Source organism: Corythoichthys intestinalis, chromosome 2, assembly GCF_030265065.1.
Source record: "Corythoichthys intestinalis isolate RoL2023-P3 chromosome 2, ASM3026506v1, whole genome shotgun sequence".
Lineage (NCBI taxonomy): Eukaryota > Metazoa > Chordata > Actinopteri > Syngnathiformes > Syngnathidae > Corythoichthys > Corythoichthys intestinalis.
The window spans coordinates 54,268,826-54,291,143 of record NC_080396.1 but is presented as its reverse complement, the minus strand read 5'-3'; the positions used below and the strand labels follow the sequence as shown (position 1 = coordinate 54,291,143).

At 39.4% G+C, this 22,318-nt stretch overlaps 1 protein-coding gene across 3 annotated transcripts in view; it reads left to right on the top strand.

The window, feature by feature from the left end:
* The first annotated feature begins 621 nt into the window (after positions 1-621).
* Positions 622-22,318, top strand: part of LOC130930315 (voltage-dependent calcium channel subunit alpha-2/delta-3-like) — a 288,134-nt gene continuing 266,437 nt past the window's right edge. For all 3 annotated transcript variants that reach the window (XM_057858208.1, XM_057858191.1, XM_057858200.1), the window contains exons 1-2: positions 622-1,104; positions 1,181-1,262. In XM_057858208.1, the coding sequence (XP_057714191.1) occupies positions 986-1,104; positions 1,181-1,262 (201 nt within the window). In that variant the 5' untranslated portion in view covers positions 622-985. The remainder of the gene's footprint in view (positions 1,105-1,180; positions 1,263-22,318) is intronic.

Here is a 22,318-nt window from a genome sequence, read left to right as displayed (position 1 = left end):
TACAGTATTTTCCAGGTATACCTGAATGTGTGTAATACCTGTATCTGCGTAACCTAGTGAGGTCTATCAACCAAGCCACTTGTGTAAAAGATAGGCCACCAATCATTCAGTTCACTGTTGTTGATCCCTTCCCAGAACATTGCCAGAATATTTGCAGCTCCAAGAGAAACGTGAGCTGTCACGTGGGATGTGTCGCCTGAAGGGCTCTCATCCTCTTTCACCAGCCATATGCTCACACGTTGCCAGTGCCACGTCGCTGCTAAGGTGCATTTGGATGCAGCATAAATGTCATGTCATCACCCATCTTCCAAGAAGCTGGACAATGCAAAACACCCTCTTCCTGTCCGCCCTCCTTTTGTATGCAGCCACTCCACTTTTTTTCATCAGCACTTTGCCAGTAATCTGCTTCAGTGAACTGACCATATAGTGCATGACTTGATGTGACATGAAAGCTAAAGGACATCTATTAAAGCCCTGTAATAAAGCCGCTGTGTGTGCGTGCGCGCGCCTGTCTAAGAGGGTGGAGGGATATGAGGGTGTGCTTGGGTCAGAAGTATGGCGTAATTCAACAACAGCATCCTCTGTAGCCAATCGTCAGATGCTTAGAGCGAGAGAGGGAGAGAGGGCGCCTTTTCTCGGCACCACCTGAACATCCCCTCCTCATCTGCGGAGTTCTCATCTGAAACGCAAAGGTGGTGGACTTTTCTTGCCAGAGAAGTCAAGCGCCACTTTGCCACCCGACTCTTGTGCGTCGGAACCGCTATTAGTGTGACACAACCGGCGCCGCACTTTTGAGAAGTCTCGTAGCGTGCGCGCCCCGCTTGTCCACCATGCATCCATCAGCCAGGCAGATTTTTTGATTATTATTATTTATTTATTTTATTTTTTTGTGTGTGTCATTATTAATTGTTTGAAGAGGGGCCCGAATTAACCATAGTGGCCGCGTAAACGCAACGGACTACTGTGCGTCGGAGACGAAACGAAGATGCGGGTAGATCTGGGAAAGCTCTGCGCGTGGAATGTTCGTCTTTTATTACTTTCCGCAACTCTGACTTATTCTATAACTGATGTTGGATGCTCACACCAAAGCATCCCTCCGTCTGTGTGAGTAAATGCTTTTTTAGTGAATGTTTTGACTGGTCTTATGAAAAGTTTGTAATCATTGTGTTTTAACGTGTAGAGTGAAGCTCTGGGCTTCAGCATTTGGTGGGGAAATGAAGTCAATTTCTGCAAAATATTCAGGCTCCCAGCTGCTGCAGAAGGTTAGTGAACTTCATTTCTACTCCACACATTCACTGCCATTGACAGAGACAGACGTCAAATCCATTTGCACTGTGATGACTGTCATCGAATCATCAACTTTCTGGGCCATTGACGGCGATAGACGTCCAATTCATTTTGATTGGGAGGGCTGACAGCGATCACTTGCTGTCAGTGTCTTCCAGTCAAAATGTATTTGAGGTATATCACTGTCAATGGCAGCAAATCAGTTAATTGGAGTCCCCGCAGCATTATTGCAGGTATACCTGCACACATAGTTGCCTTATGAGTAGGCTTAATGAGAAGCTTTCACACTTCAGTTTAATACAGTGCAGCTCTACACAATTCTAAACTATGCACCGTTACAAATATTGCTAGAGCAAGCACTATTAGTCGTATTGGGATAATGATTGTGTACAAAAGGACTATTTTTTAATTCTAAAAAGCAATAGTGCATCACACCAAGGGCGTAGGTTTGCATAGGGACGGTAGGGACATAACACTAGCAACTTTTCAGGATGCTCAAATTGTCCCCACCAACTTTTAAGCAACCTCATTTATTTGGGAAGTTATCAAAATGTTTCTTTAGTAGTTTTTGAAAAAAAGGTTTGAATCAAACTGTGTATCACCTGAACCAATGCACGTAAACATTATCATAAGTCCGTACAGATTTATTTTGCATTGATCATGCCTATCAATTAATTAGGTTCATATTCATGAGAAATGTGGCTCTTTGCCCCATTCATCCAATCTGTTTGGTCTTATTAATGTCCCGTCCCCAGCAAAAAGTGTACATGCAGGTTATGCTGTTATATTGTCCCTACCAATGTTGAGACCAAACCTACGCCCATGCATCACACAGACGCAATTGCTTCGCGTACAACTTTGTCTATATGAGGAAACTCAGCCGTTACAGTCTTTTATCCTCAAATGTGTGTAACGGTAACGGGTTGTAATTAGAAAAATTATTGGACAGCCAATTTTGGGCTATTTACCTGGTTTCCTGCAATGCAAAAGTTATCCACTTAAAATGGCATGATTTAAATTTCATAATTGATCAATCTGAAGATTAATTAATCGATTAATCGGATAAATGTCATTTTTTTCAATTACCTTCACAATTTACCTTGAAGTTGCCTTAGGCATGCTGCAAGTAACAAGGAAGACAAAATGGATGTGACTGTTTCCTTTAGAAATAATTTAAATAATTAGAAATGATTTTATTGCAGCTTCCTGACTTAACTGTAGCCTACAACTTCATTCATTATCAAATTCGTTGGCACCTAATTTATCAGTCGATTTTAATCGATTTCATCGATTACTTGTTTCAGCCTTATTAATAAGCTAGTTTACACAGTAAGATGTCTGAAAATTGGCAAAAATGTGAACTGTTGTTTTCCACAGTAAAAAGAGATTTTTTTCATGTCCTACTTTGAATAAACAAAAATAAAATGAAGAATTCTGATAATATTGCCAACTGAGAAGTTATGTGTATGTTAAAATTTCAAGAATTTAGTTTAAGGTGAAGAAGGTCCTAAACGATTAATTGGTTATCAAAATAGATGTTGATTAATTTGCTAATGGATTAGTTGTCGATTAATCGATTAATTGTTGCACCTCCAATTTAAATACATATTTAAGGTGTGTCATGCCGCAGGATGTGTTATATTTTAGCGTAAATTGCTGCGGGAGTTAATTTTGCTCATATTTTCATTCATCAAGTTATTTAAGTAAACAAAAAATATGGAGTTCTGATCCATGGTTTGACTCCAACAAAAGATGTAACATGCCTGTAGCCTTGCCTCAACGACAGTATCTTACAATGTACTTTCTAATGTCGTCATTTGTATCCTGCAACTTTAAACCAGAAATGGCCTTTCTAGTAAAACTCATACCATGGTTAGAATACGAATAAGTAGAAGCAATACATGGAGCTCTTCATCTTCACTTCCTCTGCATTGGGGTATTTTCAGATTTGAAAGTGATGCAATGCAAATTCTCCACAAAGAGGGTTCAAATGATGAAAGAAGAATGAAAACTTCAATTCAACAGGTGGATAAAAGGTCGTACAGTATTTACTTTCCTTATGCACACGCACTCATTCAGGGCAAATATCAGTCAGGGTCCTTAGTTCAGATTAAATCTGGTGTGTTTCTGCAGTTCATGTGTGTGAACATCACCACACACTACATATTCACATGCGGAATCACACATATACACTGTATGCCTCTGGCGTGGATTTCATCAGCCACTGATAAGCTTGAGTCAGGGTGTTATCTTTTTGATGGAATAAAAAGTGTTCCCCCTTCTCATCTTTTACCGCCTCCAAAGAGGAGATAACCCTCCTCACAGAGTGACGACCTCCTTATAAAATGCAAATGAGGGCCATAGGGTTAACTGAGCAAAGGCGAGACTGTGGACCTTGTTGCTGAAAAACTGCATCTTTTAACCACCAACTAGTGATGATTCACCCCATTGCAGAGGCATAAGCATACTGTAGAGTGGAACTCACCTTTCCCCCTCAATGCTGAGCATTGTCAGATTTGCATCTTGCGTATTGTTCACCATGTGTGGAAACTGGAAAGATTAAGAGAAACAACATACTGTACTTAACAACGCAGTTCATCATATTTGCATGCTTTCACCTCATGGACTCGAACAAATCAGTTTCTTGTTCTGTTAAGGACTGTCAGTGCATGACAGGCGTGACGTGTTTACAGGGAATGTGAAGGTGACTGCTCAATGGCTGCGAACTGAGTCGGTAGGAGTCACGCCTGCTGTGAAACGCCCACTTTCAAAATACCTGTCGACTGATGCATAACTCTATTTGAGTCACACAAATCCTTAGGCTGAAATGGTTTAGCTAAGGATTTTTCATTTCATCATTTTTGCTTAGGACAGTTTTAACAGTTCGGTTGTAAACATGATTCTCTCGGACCACAACTGAAAAGTTATGCATTGTCGAGTTGGGAAACGGAAACTCTCTCTTCGATGAATATCTAAATTTGAAGATTCTAAATTTGGAATATCGTTAAGAGGAGAGTTGTCAAAAAAAACTGCACACTCAAAACAGATTTTTTAGATCTACATGATTTTCTTGTTTACATTGGTTACACATTATATAAACATGTTTATTTGGCATTAAAATGTTATATTTATTTTATTTAGTTGCATTGCCTTAAAATTATGTTGTCACATTATGTTTCCTTAAAGTATATTTTTGAGTCTGTACAATTTTATTAATGTGACATTTTAATATGACAATTTAATTTACTTGTACAGTCCTTTTTCACCTTCAAGGCACGCAAAGCGCTTTGACACTATATCCTCATTTAGCTACTGATGACTCAGCATCAGGACTATTGTGGGGTTCAATATCTTGCTCAAGGATACTTACACAAGGTCACCAGGGCGTAAAATTGAACCCACAACCTCTGGGTTGAGGAATGACTACCTTACCACTGAGCCACGCCACCCCAGGGTAATGCTTGGCGGCTGAAGGGAAGGAAGGTTCCAGAGCTTTTTGGGCACCAACATGGTTTCCTTGATGGTTTTTATGTCTGCTTGCTTAGTGCATGACCGCCACCTTATGATAAGGAGTATGAAAGAATGTGGAGCCAAAGACCGCATGGAACGCATTTTAAATTGTGTTTGTTTTAGCAATTAAATCGCATTCAACCATTCAACCAGGCATTGCAAATTTGTTCTCCAAACATTCTTTGAGTTCACCATATCCAAATATGTTTTCAAGCAAAACATGAAGTAATCATGTTGGATTCTCGTAAAGCTTAAGACCCCAAAAAGTAAATGTCTTCAGTATACTGATTTTGAATGATTTGTATAATATCACGATGTATGGAAAAAAATAAGGCTTTCAAATTAAGAAATATCAAGCCAATCTCTCCTCTCTCAAATTATGTGCATGTGCATGGGAATATGCTGGAACCTTGTCTCAATTAACTGTCAATCGAAAAGCACTTCTACACCCTGAAAAGAGTATGTGACCTCATCAAGTGTTTCTTACAGCGACCCAACTGCATGTTTGAGCCGCAAAGATACTCTATGCCTACATAAAGCCTATGGTGTTGTACCATATCTTGGAAGGTGATTGTTGAACTTTTTCCATGGGATGGCAACAAGGCACTCCAAAGAAGCCCAACACCAGCCCAATCCCTGTCAAGTCAGACTTTAAAAAACTTACTTTTGCGCCCTACTCAGACATTCGGCTTTCTCTCTGTGTGCACACTCTTGTCCAAAGAGGCAAAACAGCAACGCTAGCTCGAAGTCGTGTGCCACACCAAATGAAGTAAAGTTCTTATTTTGTGGTAGAAGGGGGACTCATGGTGGTTTCCAAAGTGCATTAACTTGCACCGTTTTAACAACCCTCTAAAATAAGGAAACTGAAATGTTGAAAGACAGTGTATTATATTCAGAAACAAATCTTAAAGGATAAGTTCAGATTTTTTGACATCAGTTTAAATCTTTGAGTTAGCATGGGTTTAATTAGGCTGTTGAGTTGATTTTAACTAATTTCGTGCAGTTTGTTAGTTTTTTATTAATTTAATGGCTGAGCTAGCACATGTAGATGATGCCATCCTAGCATGCCAATAAAAAACAATATCAACATATCTAATGTAGTGAAATAAATTCAGATCGATAATTCATTTATTTCTGTGGGACTATTTCTTTTAAATGCGTAACGCCACCGCGTAACACGACCACAATAGAGAGGAGTGTTTCGGCCACTCCTGCTCATGGTGCATTTGAGGAAGGTGGGAAGTCAGACTTATTCCACTGGGAAGGTACCAACTGTGACCTCAAAGCGTTCCAAGCATTTTTTATTTTGGCCATCAAAAGACAAGTCTAACTCTGGCAAACCCGCCTTCTCGCAAGTGATCAAATTGTGGAGGAAAAACTACAGCTAAGGTAAATAGACCACACTGTAAACTGCTCTTTTTAGTTTTACTATTGACGGTCTGTTTTTTGATGGGTAGCGCATTTTGTTGAGTGACGTCTGATTGAAGCAACTCGTGAGGTCCGGGTACTTTTTTTTTCTTACTTCGCGACCTGGGCCTTCCAGTTCGAGTGGCGTTCAATGATATTTTTCCTGGTGGGAGGTTGGAAAACTCCCCACCGTTCCGATTGCAGCTCTGCGGAGTCTTGACTGAAGAACAGCAACATAGTGAAACGTCCCTCTGGCTGGTTGTAGGACATGGCAAAAAATCAGGCTGGAGGTCTGTTCACAATGCTTTGCAGACCTCGGACAAAACGCTGGACACCGTGCTCGTCGCCAGTTTGAAGCTAGCCGCCAAAGCTTGCTGGCTTCCACCCGAGGCTTGAATTCGTAATGTGACTGCCAGTCTCTGTGCAGCATCAACAGTCAGACCACCACCGCAACTGTCTTCTGCGTCGCCTACGCCTCAGCATTTGTATGATTAACATTTGTTGTTCAATGTTGATGAGCTGAAGATCCACATTCGAGCATTCCATCTCCATTGCTCCAAGAAAACTCAAGTCCCCCAAAAACTGTACAAACACAACGCCACACTCCTCTTGTGCTTGACTGTGAATTACAGAGCAACGCATTCTCTTGACGCAGAACTTGAAATGCTCATTTAGGACGAAGGGTCTACGCCGTCGCTAGGCCGTCACCGCAACACAGAAGCATAAATTAGGCTTTAGCCTTTCTGGAGCCCTGAAACTAATAAATAACTAACTGCACGGAATTTGTTGAAATCAACTCCACTGACTAAGTAAACCCCTGCTAACTCGAAGATTATGCTTAATGTAAAAAATTCTGAACTTCCCTATTAATCTACTTTGCACAGACTTTATTATACATATATTTAATATATATTATTATTTTTAAAACATTATTTCAAAGGATTAGTAGGACAGACATTACATTTCCTCTTAAAGAGAGTGAAGTTTCAAGCTAAACAAAGTTTTGTTTCACATTAAGCAAAACCAAAACATTTTCCTGTAAAAGCCAGATATGACTGTGAGAGTCATAAGAGTCCTGTCAGTGCAATTTACATAACATATTTTTTGGACCCAACTGAAAAAAATCTTTATATGTTGAAACCACCATCTCCTCTTTCACCCTCTCTCCCTGTTAGTCCTCCCCTCTCCCGTTTCCTGAATCTAGGAGCTCTCATTTCAAGGGTAAATCAACCAGGAAATATGTGTATGCGTGTGGTCATGTTAAAAAAAAAAAAAAGGATCAATAACCTTTTTTTGACGCTGCACAGTTTATCTCAGTCAAACTACAACATACACATTTTACATTAAACATCACCCACTGATTGTCACAATGAGCTCTGTTTCTTTTACACTCTCCACTGCTATTCTGCTGTATTCTTTGATTTAATGTATCGTTGAGCATGTTGTCTCTAGTCTTGTGTGCGTCTCTGTTTACAGTGTAAAGTGTAAAAGTGAGTACACCCCATGCATTTCTGCAGATATTTAAGTATATCTTTTCATGGGACAACACTGACAAAATGACACTTTGACACAGTGAAAAGTAGTCTGTGTGCAGCTTATATAAAAGAGTTTATTTATTTTGCCCTAAAAATAACTCAAAATATAGCCACCAATATCCAAACCCCTGTCAACAAGTGAGTAAACGTCTTTGAAAAAACGTACAACCCTAACTGTCCAAATTGAGTACTGCTTTTCATTTTCCCTCCAAAATGTCATGTGACTCATTACAGAGGTGCTGTCAGCATTGCTGCTGCTGACGATGATGAAACTTTTTTATTTCGAGCATGCACACACAAAAGAAACAAAAAACATACAATATAATTCAACAAAAATGATTGCACTCGAAAGGGAGTGGGAAGAAGAAAAAACTTATTTTGTTGGGCCTTGGGCCCGCCTGTCTCATCAGACCATAGGACATGGTTCCATTAATCCATGTGCTTTGTTGACATGTCTTCAGCAAACTGTTTACAGGCTTTCTTGTGTACCGTCTTCAGAAGAGGCTTCCTCCTGGGGTGACAGCCATGCACAACAATTGATATAGAGTGCGGCGTATGGTCTGAGCACCAACAGGCTGACCCCCCACCTCTTCAATCTCTGCAGCAATGCTGACAGCACTCCTGTAATGAGTCACATGACATTTTGGAGGGAAAATGACAAACAGTACTCAATTTGGACATTTAAGGATGTATGTTTTTTCAAAAGGATGTACTCACTTTTTTTGCCAGGGGTTTAGATTTTAATGGCTATATTTTGAGTTATTTTGAGGGGGAAATAAATTAACTCTATTATACAAGCTTTACACAGACTACTTTTCATTGTGTCAAAGTGTCATTTTGTCAGTGTTGTCCGATGAAAAGATATACTTAAATATCTGCAGAAATGTGAGAGGTGTACTCACTTTTGTGATACACTGTATATCTGTAGGGGTGCGTATGTGTGTGTGCATTATGATGGCTGTACTGGTTTCCTACTCACTGACATACTGTAGCATCCTCAAATCACTATTTTGGGGACATTTTGCCACAGTGCAATCATTTCAAACTCCCTAGTGATGAAAGGTACAGCACAAAAAAACACTGGAAAGCCGAAGCGCTCTAATGCTTGAGGAATTCCATTGGCGGAATACATTGGTGAAAAAAGTAATGTTTACCAATGCTATTATCATGCATAGGTCTATCTATTTTAGATTGACAATTTGAGAGGCATAATTGTACTCACAATATACAGTATGTATGGATATTGATTAGTACATGAACATACATGACTTGGATTACTAATATTTATTACATACTTCATTTATTGCCTAATATATATTAGCAAACATTCACCTCACGCACCATCCTCAGTCCCTGATGTCACTGTTAATGATGAGTTACTATACTGTATGTGATTTTGCTAGCATCCCTGCCACTGATGTCACTCACCATAGACTGATAGATGTCCCACATCTTGTAGCACACATTGCAGAACCTGAAATTCCTCAGTGTTGACTCCATTTCATGTTAGTGTCCTCTCCCAGGATTTTTCATGGTGATTTTAAAGGCTTTTACATGTCCATTATAAGTATATGTGTATGTGTGTGAGTTTACATATCGACATGAAGCATCCTCAAACCATTATCCTCACAATGACTTTTTCACACACTCAAGGGAGCATTACAGAGCAAAAGGCAAGGGGACGATAAGGAGTAATGATGTGTGACAGCTATGCAGGAATCCATTTGCCTGAATGGCGAAAAGGAAAATGTGTGTATGGATTGGCGTGCATGTACGCTCTCTGATATTATCGTTCTTTGCCGCCATTCAGCTGTTTGTCATTCACCGGCATGTTTGCTGACAAAATGGCCAAAGATTGTCCTCCAGAAGACAGTGATATGAAAAATCAGAACACTCAAGCAGTGTTGTTTTTGGCAGCTCCTTTAATTTTTGTCCTACTCTTAGTCTTTTGGATGAAAATACATATTAGCCTTAATCATATTTTAGTTATCTCAAAATTTGTCGGTCTAGTTTTAGTCGAAATTTCTCAACATTTTTTCGTCTATAAACCTCAAAAGTTTAAGTCCACGAATAAATAAGTAAATAAGAGGTTTCCAACAATTTCGAATGAACATTGACAGACAAGCACATAATTGTAGAGTCTACAAGGACATCAACATCTTCATGATGATAATACACACTCAGCAGTAAAACAGCACATTATTTGCAATTAATTAAACTCACCTGGATGGCACAAACTGTATGGAAAAATGTTTTCCAAGAGTTTGAGAAGACACTCGCCGAGTCATTGCGCTAAAAGCTAACACAAATGCTATGCTAACGCTACAAGTTAGTTTAGTGTTTGATGATCACTCAGCACAGACCTTTAAAGGCTAAAGCAACATTGCATAGCCAAGATAAGAAAACAAAACTTACCAAGCACCTGAAACGTGTTTCACAAAAGGAGCCTGAAATGGCACACGCTTAAGCCTGTGTGAGGGACGGGGAGGGAGGTTGGGAGGGAGACGCAGCACGACCAAACACTGCTAAAATGCGTGCTAACTACACATACGATAAGAAAATACATAAGTCCCTTTCACAAACATATCCCGGTAAATTCCCGTGTAAGGTGACGCGGGATTTACTCACGTCATTGCTTTCACGCATGTAGAGATATCCCGGGAATGATGCGGGTTGGACACTTTCACGTACTTGTCCTATGTTGCCCACTGGCACTCTCTGTGCAGGGAGGGCTGCTGGCGCGATTTTATAACCCGGACATTATGTCAATTTTGGTCGCCACTGGCTGTCACAAGGTTGGTCAAATCATGTTTTGTTACAGAGCTGGTTGTGGGAGCGTTCCCAACATCCTAACTGCAGCCAATTCAAGCTCATTAAGACTGTATTTAAGCCCAGGTGGTCCAAGAAAAGGGTGCTGAGATATTAACTCTCTGGGTGCCATTCGACACCTTGCACTCTCGAATTCTGTGCATTGGCTAGCTTGTTCGTCTGCAGCCCTCATTTTTAAATCACCTATTTTGTGCTGGGATTTTTAGTGTATTTTTTTGTTGTCTTATTGGCTCTCTGTCTACCCCTTAGGTTAGTATCATTGATCCCCGTCAACCTGTCACGGACCCATTGTGTTATTCCACCTTTTCGGTGATTGCGTGTATTTTTTTTTTGTATTTAATAAACCCTTGAACGCCTTCCCCCGTTGTTTTCTGCTTTGAGGTACAACCTTGTTTGTTTGTTTGCAGTTGCGGACCCTAACAACGGCAACAAAATAAACCACCAATTTCCAAAGCTGGACAACGGACTCTCTTCCTTGGCTCTACGACCCAGTAGCAATTTTAATTTTGTTATGTTTTCAATTGAATTTAGCTATTTCCAGCTTGCTATGTTGATAATTGCAATGTTTGTTTACCACTTTTCGTCTTACTGCGACGAAAGAGGAAGTGACGAACGGCCCGCCATGATATTTACGTCATCAGCTATCGTTCTGTGACCCGGGAATTTAACGTCTGCTTTCACATACACGCCTCGTCCCAGGAAAGTCCCGGACATTAACTAGGACACGACCCTTTAAATGTCGTCGCGTAATCTTCGTGTCAGTCGACCCAGGAAATTGCTTTCACATTCAAGGCAACGGTGTTCTGGTGTACGTGAAAGGGGCTATTGTGAAATTATGATGGAAACAATGGCAAATTTAAGTCTCGTTCACCTCTTGTCGGCATCCATCTTGTAATGTTTTAGTCTCAAAGCCATGTTTTTAGCTTGTCATCGTGACGTCATCGTCATGAAAAAATTGTTAGTTGCCAAAACATTTTCGTTATCGTTGACGAAAACAACTCAAGGCTATAATACTGCACGTCAGTAATGAAGGACGAAAAGGAAGAAAAACAACCAACATTTTTTTGGAGAAATTGAGTGTGCTCACCAACCGTGACTGTTAAAAACCACGGTGAAGGATTTTTTCAAAAGTTTGCCTTTATAGAGACGACAATCAGCTCCGTCAACGAGGTAAGAGCTTCAACAGTAATTATTGAAATGTACTGTCTTACAGAAAGAGATGTTTCGAAGGTTGTTTATACATACAGTGTTTTCCTTTAATGACCAAACACTTCAGATGTTCAAGTGTGAAAATTACTGACTAATTTCTTTTAGTTTGTGTGAAAGCGGCATCAAATTATGCATGTGAGCAGCAAAATATATAAAAGATTTCTCTGTATTATGCAGTGATATTTATTATTATTTATTTATTTTTTTTACCTTTTTTCATTTGGTTTCTTTAGCCTGAGATGACTTGCTGTAAGTGTGGGATGTGTGATAGCGCCAATCTGCTGCTCGGGTTGGTGACGTTTGAGGCGTTTTACTGTTACTCTCTGTGAAAACAGGAGAGAAGCTGCAAATTAGTGTTGACTGGTGATGAGGTGATGGGAAGGTGTGCGTCGGGGTGTATACTTATGACCCCTCCTCTTTCCCAAAAGCACCCCAACACTGCTTCTCTTCTCCACACTCACTTGTTCTTATCGAGCAAAATGATCGTGGAAAATGTCCTACTGCTTGCATTATGCTTATTTGTGTATGCGACAGAAATACTAAAAGAACAAAGAGTCATGTCATGTCGAGTTAATTACAATGTCAGCGGGATGGAGTGCAGCCTGTGCCATAAACCTTTTATGTTCTATAGAAAGCCCACTTTAGCCAACAAGGCCACCTACTCATAATGTAATAAGCGCTTTGTTGGTAAGAAAAGCATGTGAAAACCTTCTTGCATGAAACACACCACGCCTGCAATGGGGAGCCGATTTACTAGGAGAGCAAGGCCTTTGGCCACCAGATTAAAGTATTTAGATCACATGTGCTGACGCTGTATTGGGGGGCTTAGGAAAATCAAATGTCTTTTGATGCCTTGTTCTGCAGTCTGCCTCTTTGATTTATTGCCAGTCACTCTCAACGCTGATGTGAAGTGTTTGATTTAGTGGCTAATTTGTGTTTACCAAGAGGTGGGGTTTTCCGACTCATTCACTTTTTAATCATTTTGGGGAATGCAGGCAAGAGTTTGCATGCAAACAGTAGGAATCTGTCGTCAGGTGCGGCTATGCCTCGGTTGACCTGCCGATTAAGAGCATGTCACTGTGCAGCAGTGCAGATTATAGGCATATTCATACATTACAAATACACTGACCCACACCCAAGTGCATGATATATCACATATATATATATATTTTTTTGGATTATGACAGATAGCTTCCTTTCATTGCTCCAGAACCACAGTAAACATTGGCCAGCTTTGTGTGCAGCTTTGTGTGAAGAACTGTCAGTTGCTTGCTGATTCCCAGATCAGTCATATTTAAATATTGGGAATGCGGTGTCCTGCAGGTAAAAATGGATTCTAGAGGTTCTTGAAAACATTTTGAGATTGGTCAGAAGAAAAGTGTCAGCCCTTAACTGTTTAATGTAAGCAAGAAAAATAAAAAGGATCTCATTATGAATTGACATTTTTCTTTGGTTTTGGGTTTTAGAAAAGTTCATCAGAAGAAAATGCTACCACAAACAGTTAAGTGTATTATGGGTGCCAGATGACAATGTGCAATACAAAACTAAACTAGCCAAGTCCAAATGTTCTTTGAAAAATTTAATTATTCAATTAATAAATTAAAGCGTCAAAAAAGAGAACAGAATGTCTTAAATATCTTAAAGTTTAATGGGAAAACACAAAACTTTTGTCTGACTGCAGCCCCAATTGTGAGTGTTCAGCATCACCCAATTATTTGACTACCTTTCAAAATTTCTCCTCTTCCCCTGTCATTGCTTTGTTTTAATAATGGATAGGATGCAGCTACGGCACTAAAGAATACATGGAAGGGGATCTTGGGACAAGACTGCGCAGGTGCAGCGGCTTCACTATACTGTAGTTGTGCTTGCCCAGCAAAATGTCTTGCGCTGGCGTCACTCTCAGGGGTGTCACAAAATGCGTGCCGAGTCAAGCACACGTCATCATCCACATGGACAGAAATGCTCTTATTTTGATTCGACACTGCATTGCACCTCTTTCACAAATCGTTTCTCAACAGATAGAACTTCCAGATGATTGGAGCGACGACCTCTCCTGCTGAAGACCTTCAGCTGCACTTGCTCATGTCTCGCATAAACAACACATTTTAACCTCGTCGTGCAGGCTCCAGCAACACGCAATCTCAACATACGGAATATTTGTGTTTTTTATTGCGAAAAAAACTTAACCATTCATTTCACTATTGATGTCATGCTTTTTTCTTTTTTCGGTTATATAGAGAGCTGTAGAAAGTGTAAAGAGCATACACATTCCTGTTTAAAATGTTTAAAAAAAAAAAAAAAAAAAACATCAGGAGGAAATCACTTTTATATTTTAGCAGTGCAATGTAAAATGGCACTAAAGAATATGATGCGTTTTTCTTTCACAACCCGTTATAAATGCATTTACTCTAATAGTGACTGAAAAAATAGCTTGGGAGAGAATGATTGAATTTTAATGACAGGAAGATGAAGCACAGACTGCTGATTTCTCTATTTTAGAGAATGTAGGGAAATAAAATCTTGAAACAAATGAGAGCATAGTCTTTGGGGCAATTTGGGTTTTTGGAGTTTTTCCTTGCCGCCATGGAGGGTCTAAGAATGGGGTATGCCCAGGACATGAACTCATATCATTCATCTACTGTATCTGACTGTGTATCAAATTGACTCTGTAAAGCCCTCTGAGACAACCTTGTTGTGATATAGGGCTATACAAATAAAATAAAATTGAATTGAATTGAATTTACATGGCTGCGATTGGCTGGGAACCAGTTCAGGGTGTCCCCTGCCTACTGCCCGTAGTTAGCTGGGATAGGCTCCAGCACCCCCGCGACCCTCGTGAGGAAAAGCGGCATGGAAAATGAATGAATGAATGAATGAATTTACATGGCGACTCTGCGACACCAAGACGCAATGACTGTGTTGCGGAATGGCCTCGCCTTTAAATGGTGTCGGCGAAAATGAAAGGCGAACGCATACCTTTGAATACGGCCTCCAAAGTGAATTGATTCAATTGAGGGGGCTTGAGGGGGGTTGCTCCGCATCCATATCAATGGAAAGCTCCCACGCCGGTAAAGTCAGCACTCGAACACGTCACATTGGGCGTGCGTAGCTAGGGTTGCCACCCGTCCCTTGAAATGAGGAACAATCTGTAATTGGGAATTAAATGACCAATATGGAGTATATATAAATAGATACATTTCTATGCATTTTAGGAGTTTTGGGGATGTCCCTTTTTTGTCTGCCTGCACAGCTTTGGGCGCGAGGGGCGGTGTCCCGTGTTTCTATTTCTGAAAGGTGGCAACCCTATGCGCAGCCGAGCTGCTAAATAATACATAAAAACAGCAAATATTGCGGAACCTCAGCTTTAATTTACTGTTTTTAATAACAGTTGTATTTAAATATGTTGAATGTTTCCATTTCTGTGCCTGTTGTAGCAAAATAAAAATGCCGTTGCTTGGAGTGGGCGGGTATGTTGTCTTCTGGGCTGAGGAGGTTGTTGGTGTCAATGTTTATCATTGGCTGTCGCCTTGTAAATCTGCACTGCCCCCTAGGACCTGGCATGAATACTGCATCTTTTTCATGCGGAATTGCGACATTGAATCAAGACGGAACCATATAGTGCCAAATTTGAAATTTGTCGTATTCTCGGAGCATCACCATGTAAACTGCCCCATAGAGAACTGCTACTTTTTTCTGATGTTAATATTGCTGAAGAGTGGTATGAGGGACAGGCCATAGCTTATTTTTGTCCAAGATGAAAACAATGTAATAGAATTCTTTTCAGGCAGTATTCTTGGCAAAATATGTTCTTTTTTTTCCAACAGTCTTCAAGCTTGACACTGCAACAAAATGAATGCTTGATATTTATTTGTTACATGTCTAGTTTTTCTGTGTGGACAAACCTTTTACAAACCTAGCCATAATTTTAAACTCAGAATCTATTTATTAACGCTGTATAATAAGGAAAATTCTGGGTTTTCACTTACACAAAGTGTGGTTTGTGGGCGAGAAAGAGGGGAAACTTAAAGCTGTTTAACAAAGACGGTGTAACTAAGATTCTGTGTCTGTTATTCTGTCAAGGAGTCTCTGATTTTAACTTCGTCAAGAGCAGGTTTACTCGATAAGCTTTTTTCTGTCTTCTCCCTCTTTTAGACCCAGACACGATTTCATTTCCTTTTTCAGTCAGCAGGCAAGTTTTGGGGAAGCATTATTAAGCTGTCAATCATTACAAATGTCAGACTTTTATTTATTTATTTATTTTTTTTTTCAAAAAACAGCACTGAAAAACATGGCTTTTTGAATGAACAATTTTTTTTTATATAAGGTTGTTAATATCTACATTATCTCTAGCTATTTTTATGATTGTGACTGACACTCAGCATCATAGAAATATCTGACCAGATAAATTATAGTAATTATAGAAAGTAGAATATAAAATTTCACTTTTTTTGCCAAGTACATTATTCAATGTGTTCATTCATAGTTGTGATAGATTCGCTGAGAATTTACAACGTGAATAGTGGTGAAAATAGCAAATGATGATGTTTGTCCATCAACATGTTTTGCCCCCCCCACAAATGTCAAACTCTGCCTATTGTTAAAAGCTGTAACTATAAAATGTACATAAAGGCTGGTTACAAACTGTAGAAGTGCTCTCATAACCTGTAGGCTTTGCTTCGAGTTGAATAGCGCTGTGTTGTAATTCCAAGTGGTTCCTTGAATTGGATGTGGAGTTTTTAGCGGTCCACAGTGTTTTTGAGCCAGCGCAAAGTTTGTCATCTTTACTGGACAAAAATGTGAAATAATGGCTGTATTTACAGTGAGCAAATGCAGCCGTTTGTGCTATCTCTCCTGCCTTTCAGTGATTGTTCGCACTCTGACGAGGTAGCTAGGCTAAATCGTTGTAGTCGGAGACTCAGCGCTCACGGCATGGTAATGCACGTGACCCGTTTGTGTTTGTCCTCCGATAGGAGAACGTGACATGTCATGTCACTCCCAAACACAAGAGCAACTTTTTCTATTCAAAATGGTCTTCGTACATGACTACAGTATTCCTCATTCTACATACATTATAAAGCAATCACAAAACAGTAACCCACAGACACTAAGAAAACTAACTCTAATCAGATTACTGGTTTGGAAAAATGAACGCGTTAGATTGCCCGGATTACAGTAATGTTTTAGTAAGGCGTAACTGACAACTCTGCTTATTCACGAATAATTGTTCGTCTGTGATCAGGCATAGTTTGTGTTACCAATCTTTTTCAATGACATGTCATCATAAGTTGACAAAAATTCCGTAGATGAAGGTGCACCATTACTGTGCAGAAAATGAAATGTCCGTCCGCAGTTGATCTTACTGCTCATACTGTAGAAGTGCCGTATTGGACCGAATATAAGACGGTGTTTTTTGCATTGAAATGACACTGAAAAAGAGGGGGTCGTCTTATATTCGCGGTCTAGACATTATACCCATTCACGAGGCTAGATGGCGCCAGATATCATTGAAGCGCTGTTCTGTCATGATAGATCTCAGCTACTCTCCCCATTCACGATGCTAGATGGCACCAGATATCATTGAAGCGATGTTCTGTCATGACAGATCTCAGCTGCTCTTTTTAGTTTAACCAGTTTGCATTATTTTATTGCAATGTTTTTCCTTATTCTGATTTGTTTCAAGACTACAGTTGCAGTTAGACTTCAATTTGATGGTTAATGCAGTTATTGCAATATTGTTGTTTTATCACAATAGATTGGTTTATTTACATTTCAAAAACCAGAAGCCATTCATTTACGAATGTGATTGCACTTTAGTTTACATATTTAAATGTTGAATGAGGCAAAATAACATGCTTTTTCTCTCAAATATATTGTTATAATCATTTGTTTCAGATGTAGTGTAATTTTCTGTCTAAAAATGAATTTGGTGTTCAAAAAGTCTTTTTTCAAACTTGAGTCTTGAAAAAGAGGGGGTTGTCTTATAATCAGGGCCATCTTATATTCGGGCCAATACGGTAATTGCATTTCAAGAGTTATCTTTCTGAGTGGTATAATTTCATGTATTGTTCAACAGTTTACATACACAACTCATTTGCTGCCAGTGACGGCGATAGAAATCCAATCTACTTAAACTGTGAGGACTGGAATGGCTGATCATGTTTTCGTGCCATTGACGGTGATAGACATCCAATCCATTTTGACTGGGTAAGGCTGGCAACGAATGTTTGGTGCCAGCCCTCCTAGTTTATCTCCGTTAATGGCGGTCAGTTAGTTAATCTGTGAACATTACCGTTTTGTGTTATGCACTCACATGCAGCAGGTATTATTTGTTGCCGTGTGTTTCTTAGTAAACGGAAGTTTTTTGGTCATTGTATCAGAGATGCTGAACATTTAAATAAGGCAGCTTTATGCTGGGCGATCTGAATAATGTGCTTCGTCCTGAAATGGCTTTAACCAGTCTTTGTGGTTTTGCCTGGATAATTAACCTGCTAAAGCCATGAAGTAAGCGTTTTACCAATTGCAGGTGAATTATGTATATATCCTTTACATCACTTTTACTGTATATTATGTTCTTTTAAGAATGTTATGCTGTGGTTGTGTGCTTTTATTAGTAATTTCATTTTCTACCAGGGTTTCCCTGTCATGTTCCCTGCCTCTCTGGTTCACTCATTTACCTTTCCCGCCTTTCGGCTGGGCACAGCTGCTACCAATCATCGTTTGGGGAGTACATTCCCAACCTCCAACTCTTTGAGTTTAGTTTTGTTTTTGATTTCCCTATCATCCTTTTGTTGTCATCCGAGCACAATTTTGTAATTCAATTAAAACCAAAGCTCTCTGTTGCTGTGAATCATTGAATTGGGCCTACATTCATGATTTTTTCAAATGGTTGGGCTGCACATGCTTAAGTCCAGGTGAAACAACTTCGAGTTTGCTAAATTAACTCAGATTTCCTGTTAGGGAACCAACAATGCAGTTTTCTGTCACACTACTTATAAGAGTTCAGGTTTAATTGAAACTGCTTTATGAAATAGACCCTAGGTTGTGTGTCCCACCCAGGGCTGTCACCAGACTTGCAGGGGCCCGGGGAAAAGAGACCATTATAGGCCCTAGCCCAATTCTTTACCCTAAACTTAACTAGACACAGAGGTATTGGGGATATTGTGATAACTAGATTGTAACCTTTGCTATGTTTGGAAGTCATTTAATGTTGTGAATCAACCGTTAAAGTTGTTAAAATTGCCCCCTTTATTGCATTAGTTCCCTTCTGTCTACTTTCGACATGTGAAAGTTTTAAAACGGTTTTATCATTTAAAGATCGATTCAAGTCAAGAAGTCTAGTTCATATACATGTGATATCTAGCGTTGCATCATGTGGGCGTAGTTTGTAGGCTGTCGGCAAACTCATGTATTATTGGAGCCACCTAGCCTAGCATCGCGTTTGCAATGGCGTCACAACTCCCTCTTTCCCACTCCCGCTCTTCTCCCTCTGTGTCTTGCAGACTTTTCTCGCGTCATTCAACCAACGTAGTAATGCAAAGTAACGCACGCCTTTACATTCTCAGTAACGGTAACAGCGTTGCAAAGATGACAAAAGTAATCAATTAAATTACTCACTACTGAAAAAAATAACGCCGTTGGTAACGCCGTTATACTCTAACGCCGTTATTAACAACACTGCTTACCGATATCACCGTCCACAGCCAACTCTAGCCCTAATTCTCTGGCTTCTTGTCCCCCTTTTAAAAACTTCATAATTTTTTCTCATTCACCGCTATGATTTTCATCTCTTTTTCTTTTTTTTTTCTTTTTCGCGCACCCGATTTATGACGACTCGCCATGTTTAGAGTTTATAACAATGACAGATATTAATTTTTTTCCGCTTCAGGGCACATACGTAGTGTAGCCTTGATTGCGCCAGAGCGGGGTCAAACCATTCTCTGCTAAGACAGGGGGCGGCGTTGTGCAAAAACAAAAAATGGACAAAAAATATATTTGAAATATTTAATAAAGTTTTTAAGTATGTATCGAGTAGAACATAATATTTAATCAGACAATGATTTAAACATATATATATATATATATATATATATATATATATATATGTGAAATAAATTAAGGGTCATTCAGGGGCCCCTATGGTCCTGAGGCCCGGGACAACATAACCGGTTGACTCCCCCGTCGACGGGCTTGGTCCCACCTATTGCTCGAAGCTGACTCAGATAGGCTCCAGCTCAGTGGCAACCGTAATCAGGCCTAGCACTATTGAAAATAAATTCATCGATAAATTATCAATTACTACAGCTTCAATAACATCAAGAAACATTGTTTTGCACAATTATGTCTTATAATGGGGATAATATTAGCGTTGTTCCTGTTTAAAGATTTTTTTTTTGTTGGTCTTTGGTATATAAAGTTACTAACTCCATCAGTAGTACGTGTGTTGATGGGAGTCATTATGATCGCATTGAATGTGAAGGCATAACAGCCATTAGAAAGCAGAAATTTGGCTTCCACTCTTATGGGCAATGGTGCATACCTAACAGACGCCGTGCACACTGGGAAACATTCCTCGCTCCTTCGAGAAGCAATGCTACTAGGCCTTCTACAGCATACACGCATGGTGCATGCTCATGTTAGTGTACAGCTGTTATTCTACCCTTTCACTCAATAAGCCTCAGGCAGCATTTAAATCTGTAGAAACACACACACGCGCACGCACACACACAAACAGGAGATCTGGGTGACTTTGCAGCTTAATGGATGTTGGTGCATATTTTTTAAATTAAAAGAAAGAGCAACATGGGTTTGGGCAATTAGTAGAAGCAGGCAATCCTGTTTTTTTTCTTTTCTGGTCTGCCGGTTTTATTGTTTGTGTTACCATTTTACATTCACACATCAAGGTGACATTATATTGGCCACGGGTCATCGAACTTTTTGAAACTGAGAGCTACTTTTCAGGCATTGATTAATGCACAGGATTACCGATTTTATTCACATTTTGCCTAAATTACCTACACGGATCATGTTAATAAACTTGCATAATAGTTACAGTATTAAAAAGGGCCTCTCTAATCCTCAACACATTGGCAATCTTTGTTTTTTTTTAACAGTTCTGGAATGACGTGTCTGTAATTTATTTTCCTCAAAAACACTTATATTAGGTGCTATTTTAGGCTTAGTTTCTCATGTTTTTTAGCGGGTTTAGCCCACCCACATTTAGGTCAACAACTGCAACTTAATACGGATGTTGAGAGAGCTATTTCCCTATAGCGTTATGTGTATTGTCCTACTTTTTTAGTAATGTTAACCAAATTGATATAGTGAAAGTAGCTTGACAAAAAATAAAAACAATGCTCTAATAAACTAAAATGATCGAGAAGTAATTAACTCATAAAGCCCTGAGCCTATTTTGGTCATTTTTTAAATACTTTTTGTTTCGCCTCTATACCACGTAAAATGGTTCACATTCCCCTGTTGTTTTTTCACTGTAACCTAATTCATGACCATATTAGGCGCAAAAATAGACTAAAATAGGCAAATTTGAATTGAAAAAAATATGCTATTTATTTTTAAAAAAACAAACAAACAAAAAAACAAACAAACACAAACATGCTCAACGAAGATTTCGAAACTTGAAATAGAGAACTCCAGAGTTAAAAAATAAAAATCGAAATGTAAAATTGAAGTAAAGTAATATACACATATTTGCATTAAAAACCTGTATAATTTTAAGCGCTTTTGCTAGCTCAAACTCTTCAAAAGAAAAACTTCAGGTTAAACCTCAGGTTAGGTTCGTAAAAAAAAAAGAAATTGTACGATAACAAAGCTTTGCATTCTCACTCATATAGTGCAAATGTAACATTGAGAGACTATACGAGTAACAAAATATTTAATATATTAACAATACAATGGGACATAATTTTTTTCCCATCTTATCATTTTAGCGCTGATCCTCTGTACAACAGATAAATACATATACAGTGGTACCTCTACATACGATCACTTCGACACACGATCTTTTCGACATCCGACGCAAAATTTGAGCCGCCATTTGTTTCTACATCCGACGAGTTGCTCGAAATACGACGACATGACAGCACTGCAAACGAACGCACGGTGGATTTTCTTGTGTGAGAAATCAACACAGTTTTCAAAAAAAGTTGATACAGTTGGAGAAACAAGGAAAAAAGTGATGCTTACCTTTGAAATGAAGATGCAAGTTATAGAAAATATGAGCTTGGGGTGCGCGTCCCTGAACTGGCTCAACAATACAGCTCCGTGGTCCTCTTCCGACCACCGTTCGCCACTATTTATAAGTTAAGGTGACAGTTATCATTGTGGTAACATTGCCAAGGAAATCGCCAGCTTCGTCACGTTTTTATCATTTATTTAAGAACTTATCCAACACAAAACGTCCATTGTCTTAAGCAGTTGACTGCTCTCAAGAAAACGAAAGTATTATCTCTACCGCACCGACCTATCTCACTGAGACGTCAGCTTCGCGGTGCGTTCAGGGACAGTAAAAAGTGTCCGCCATATTA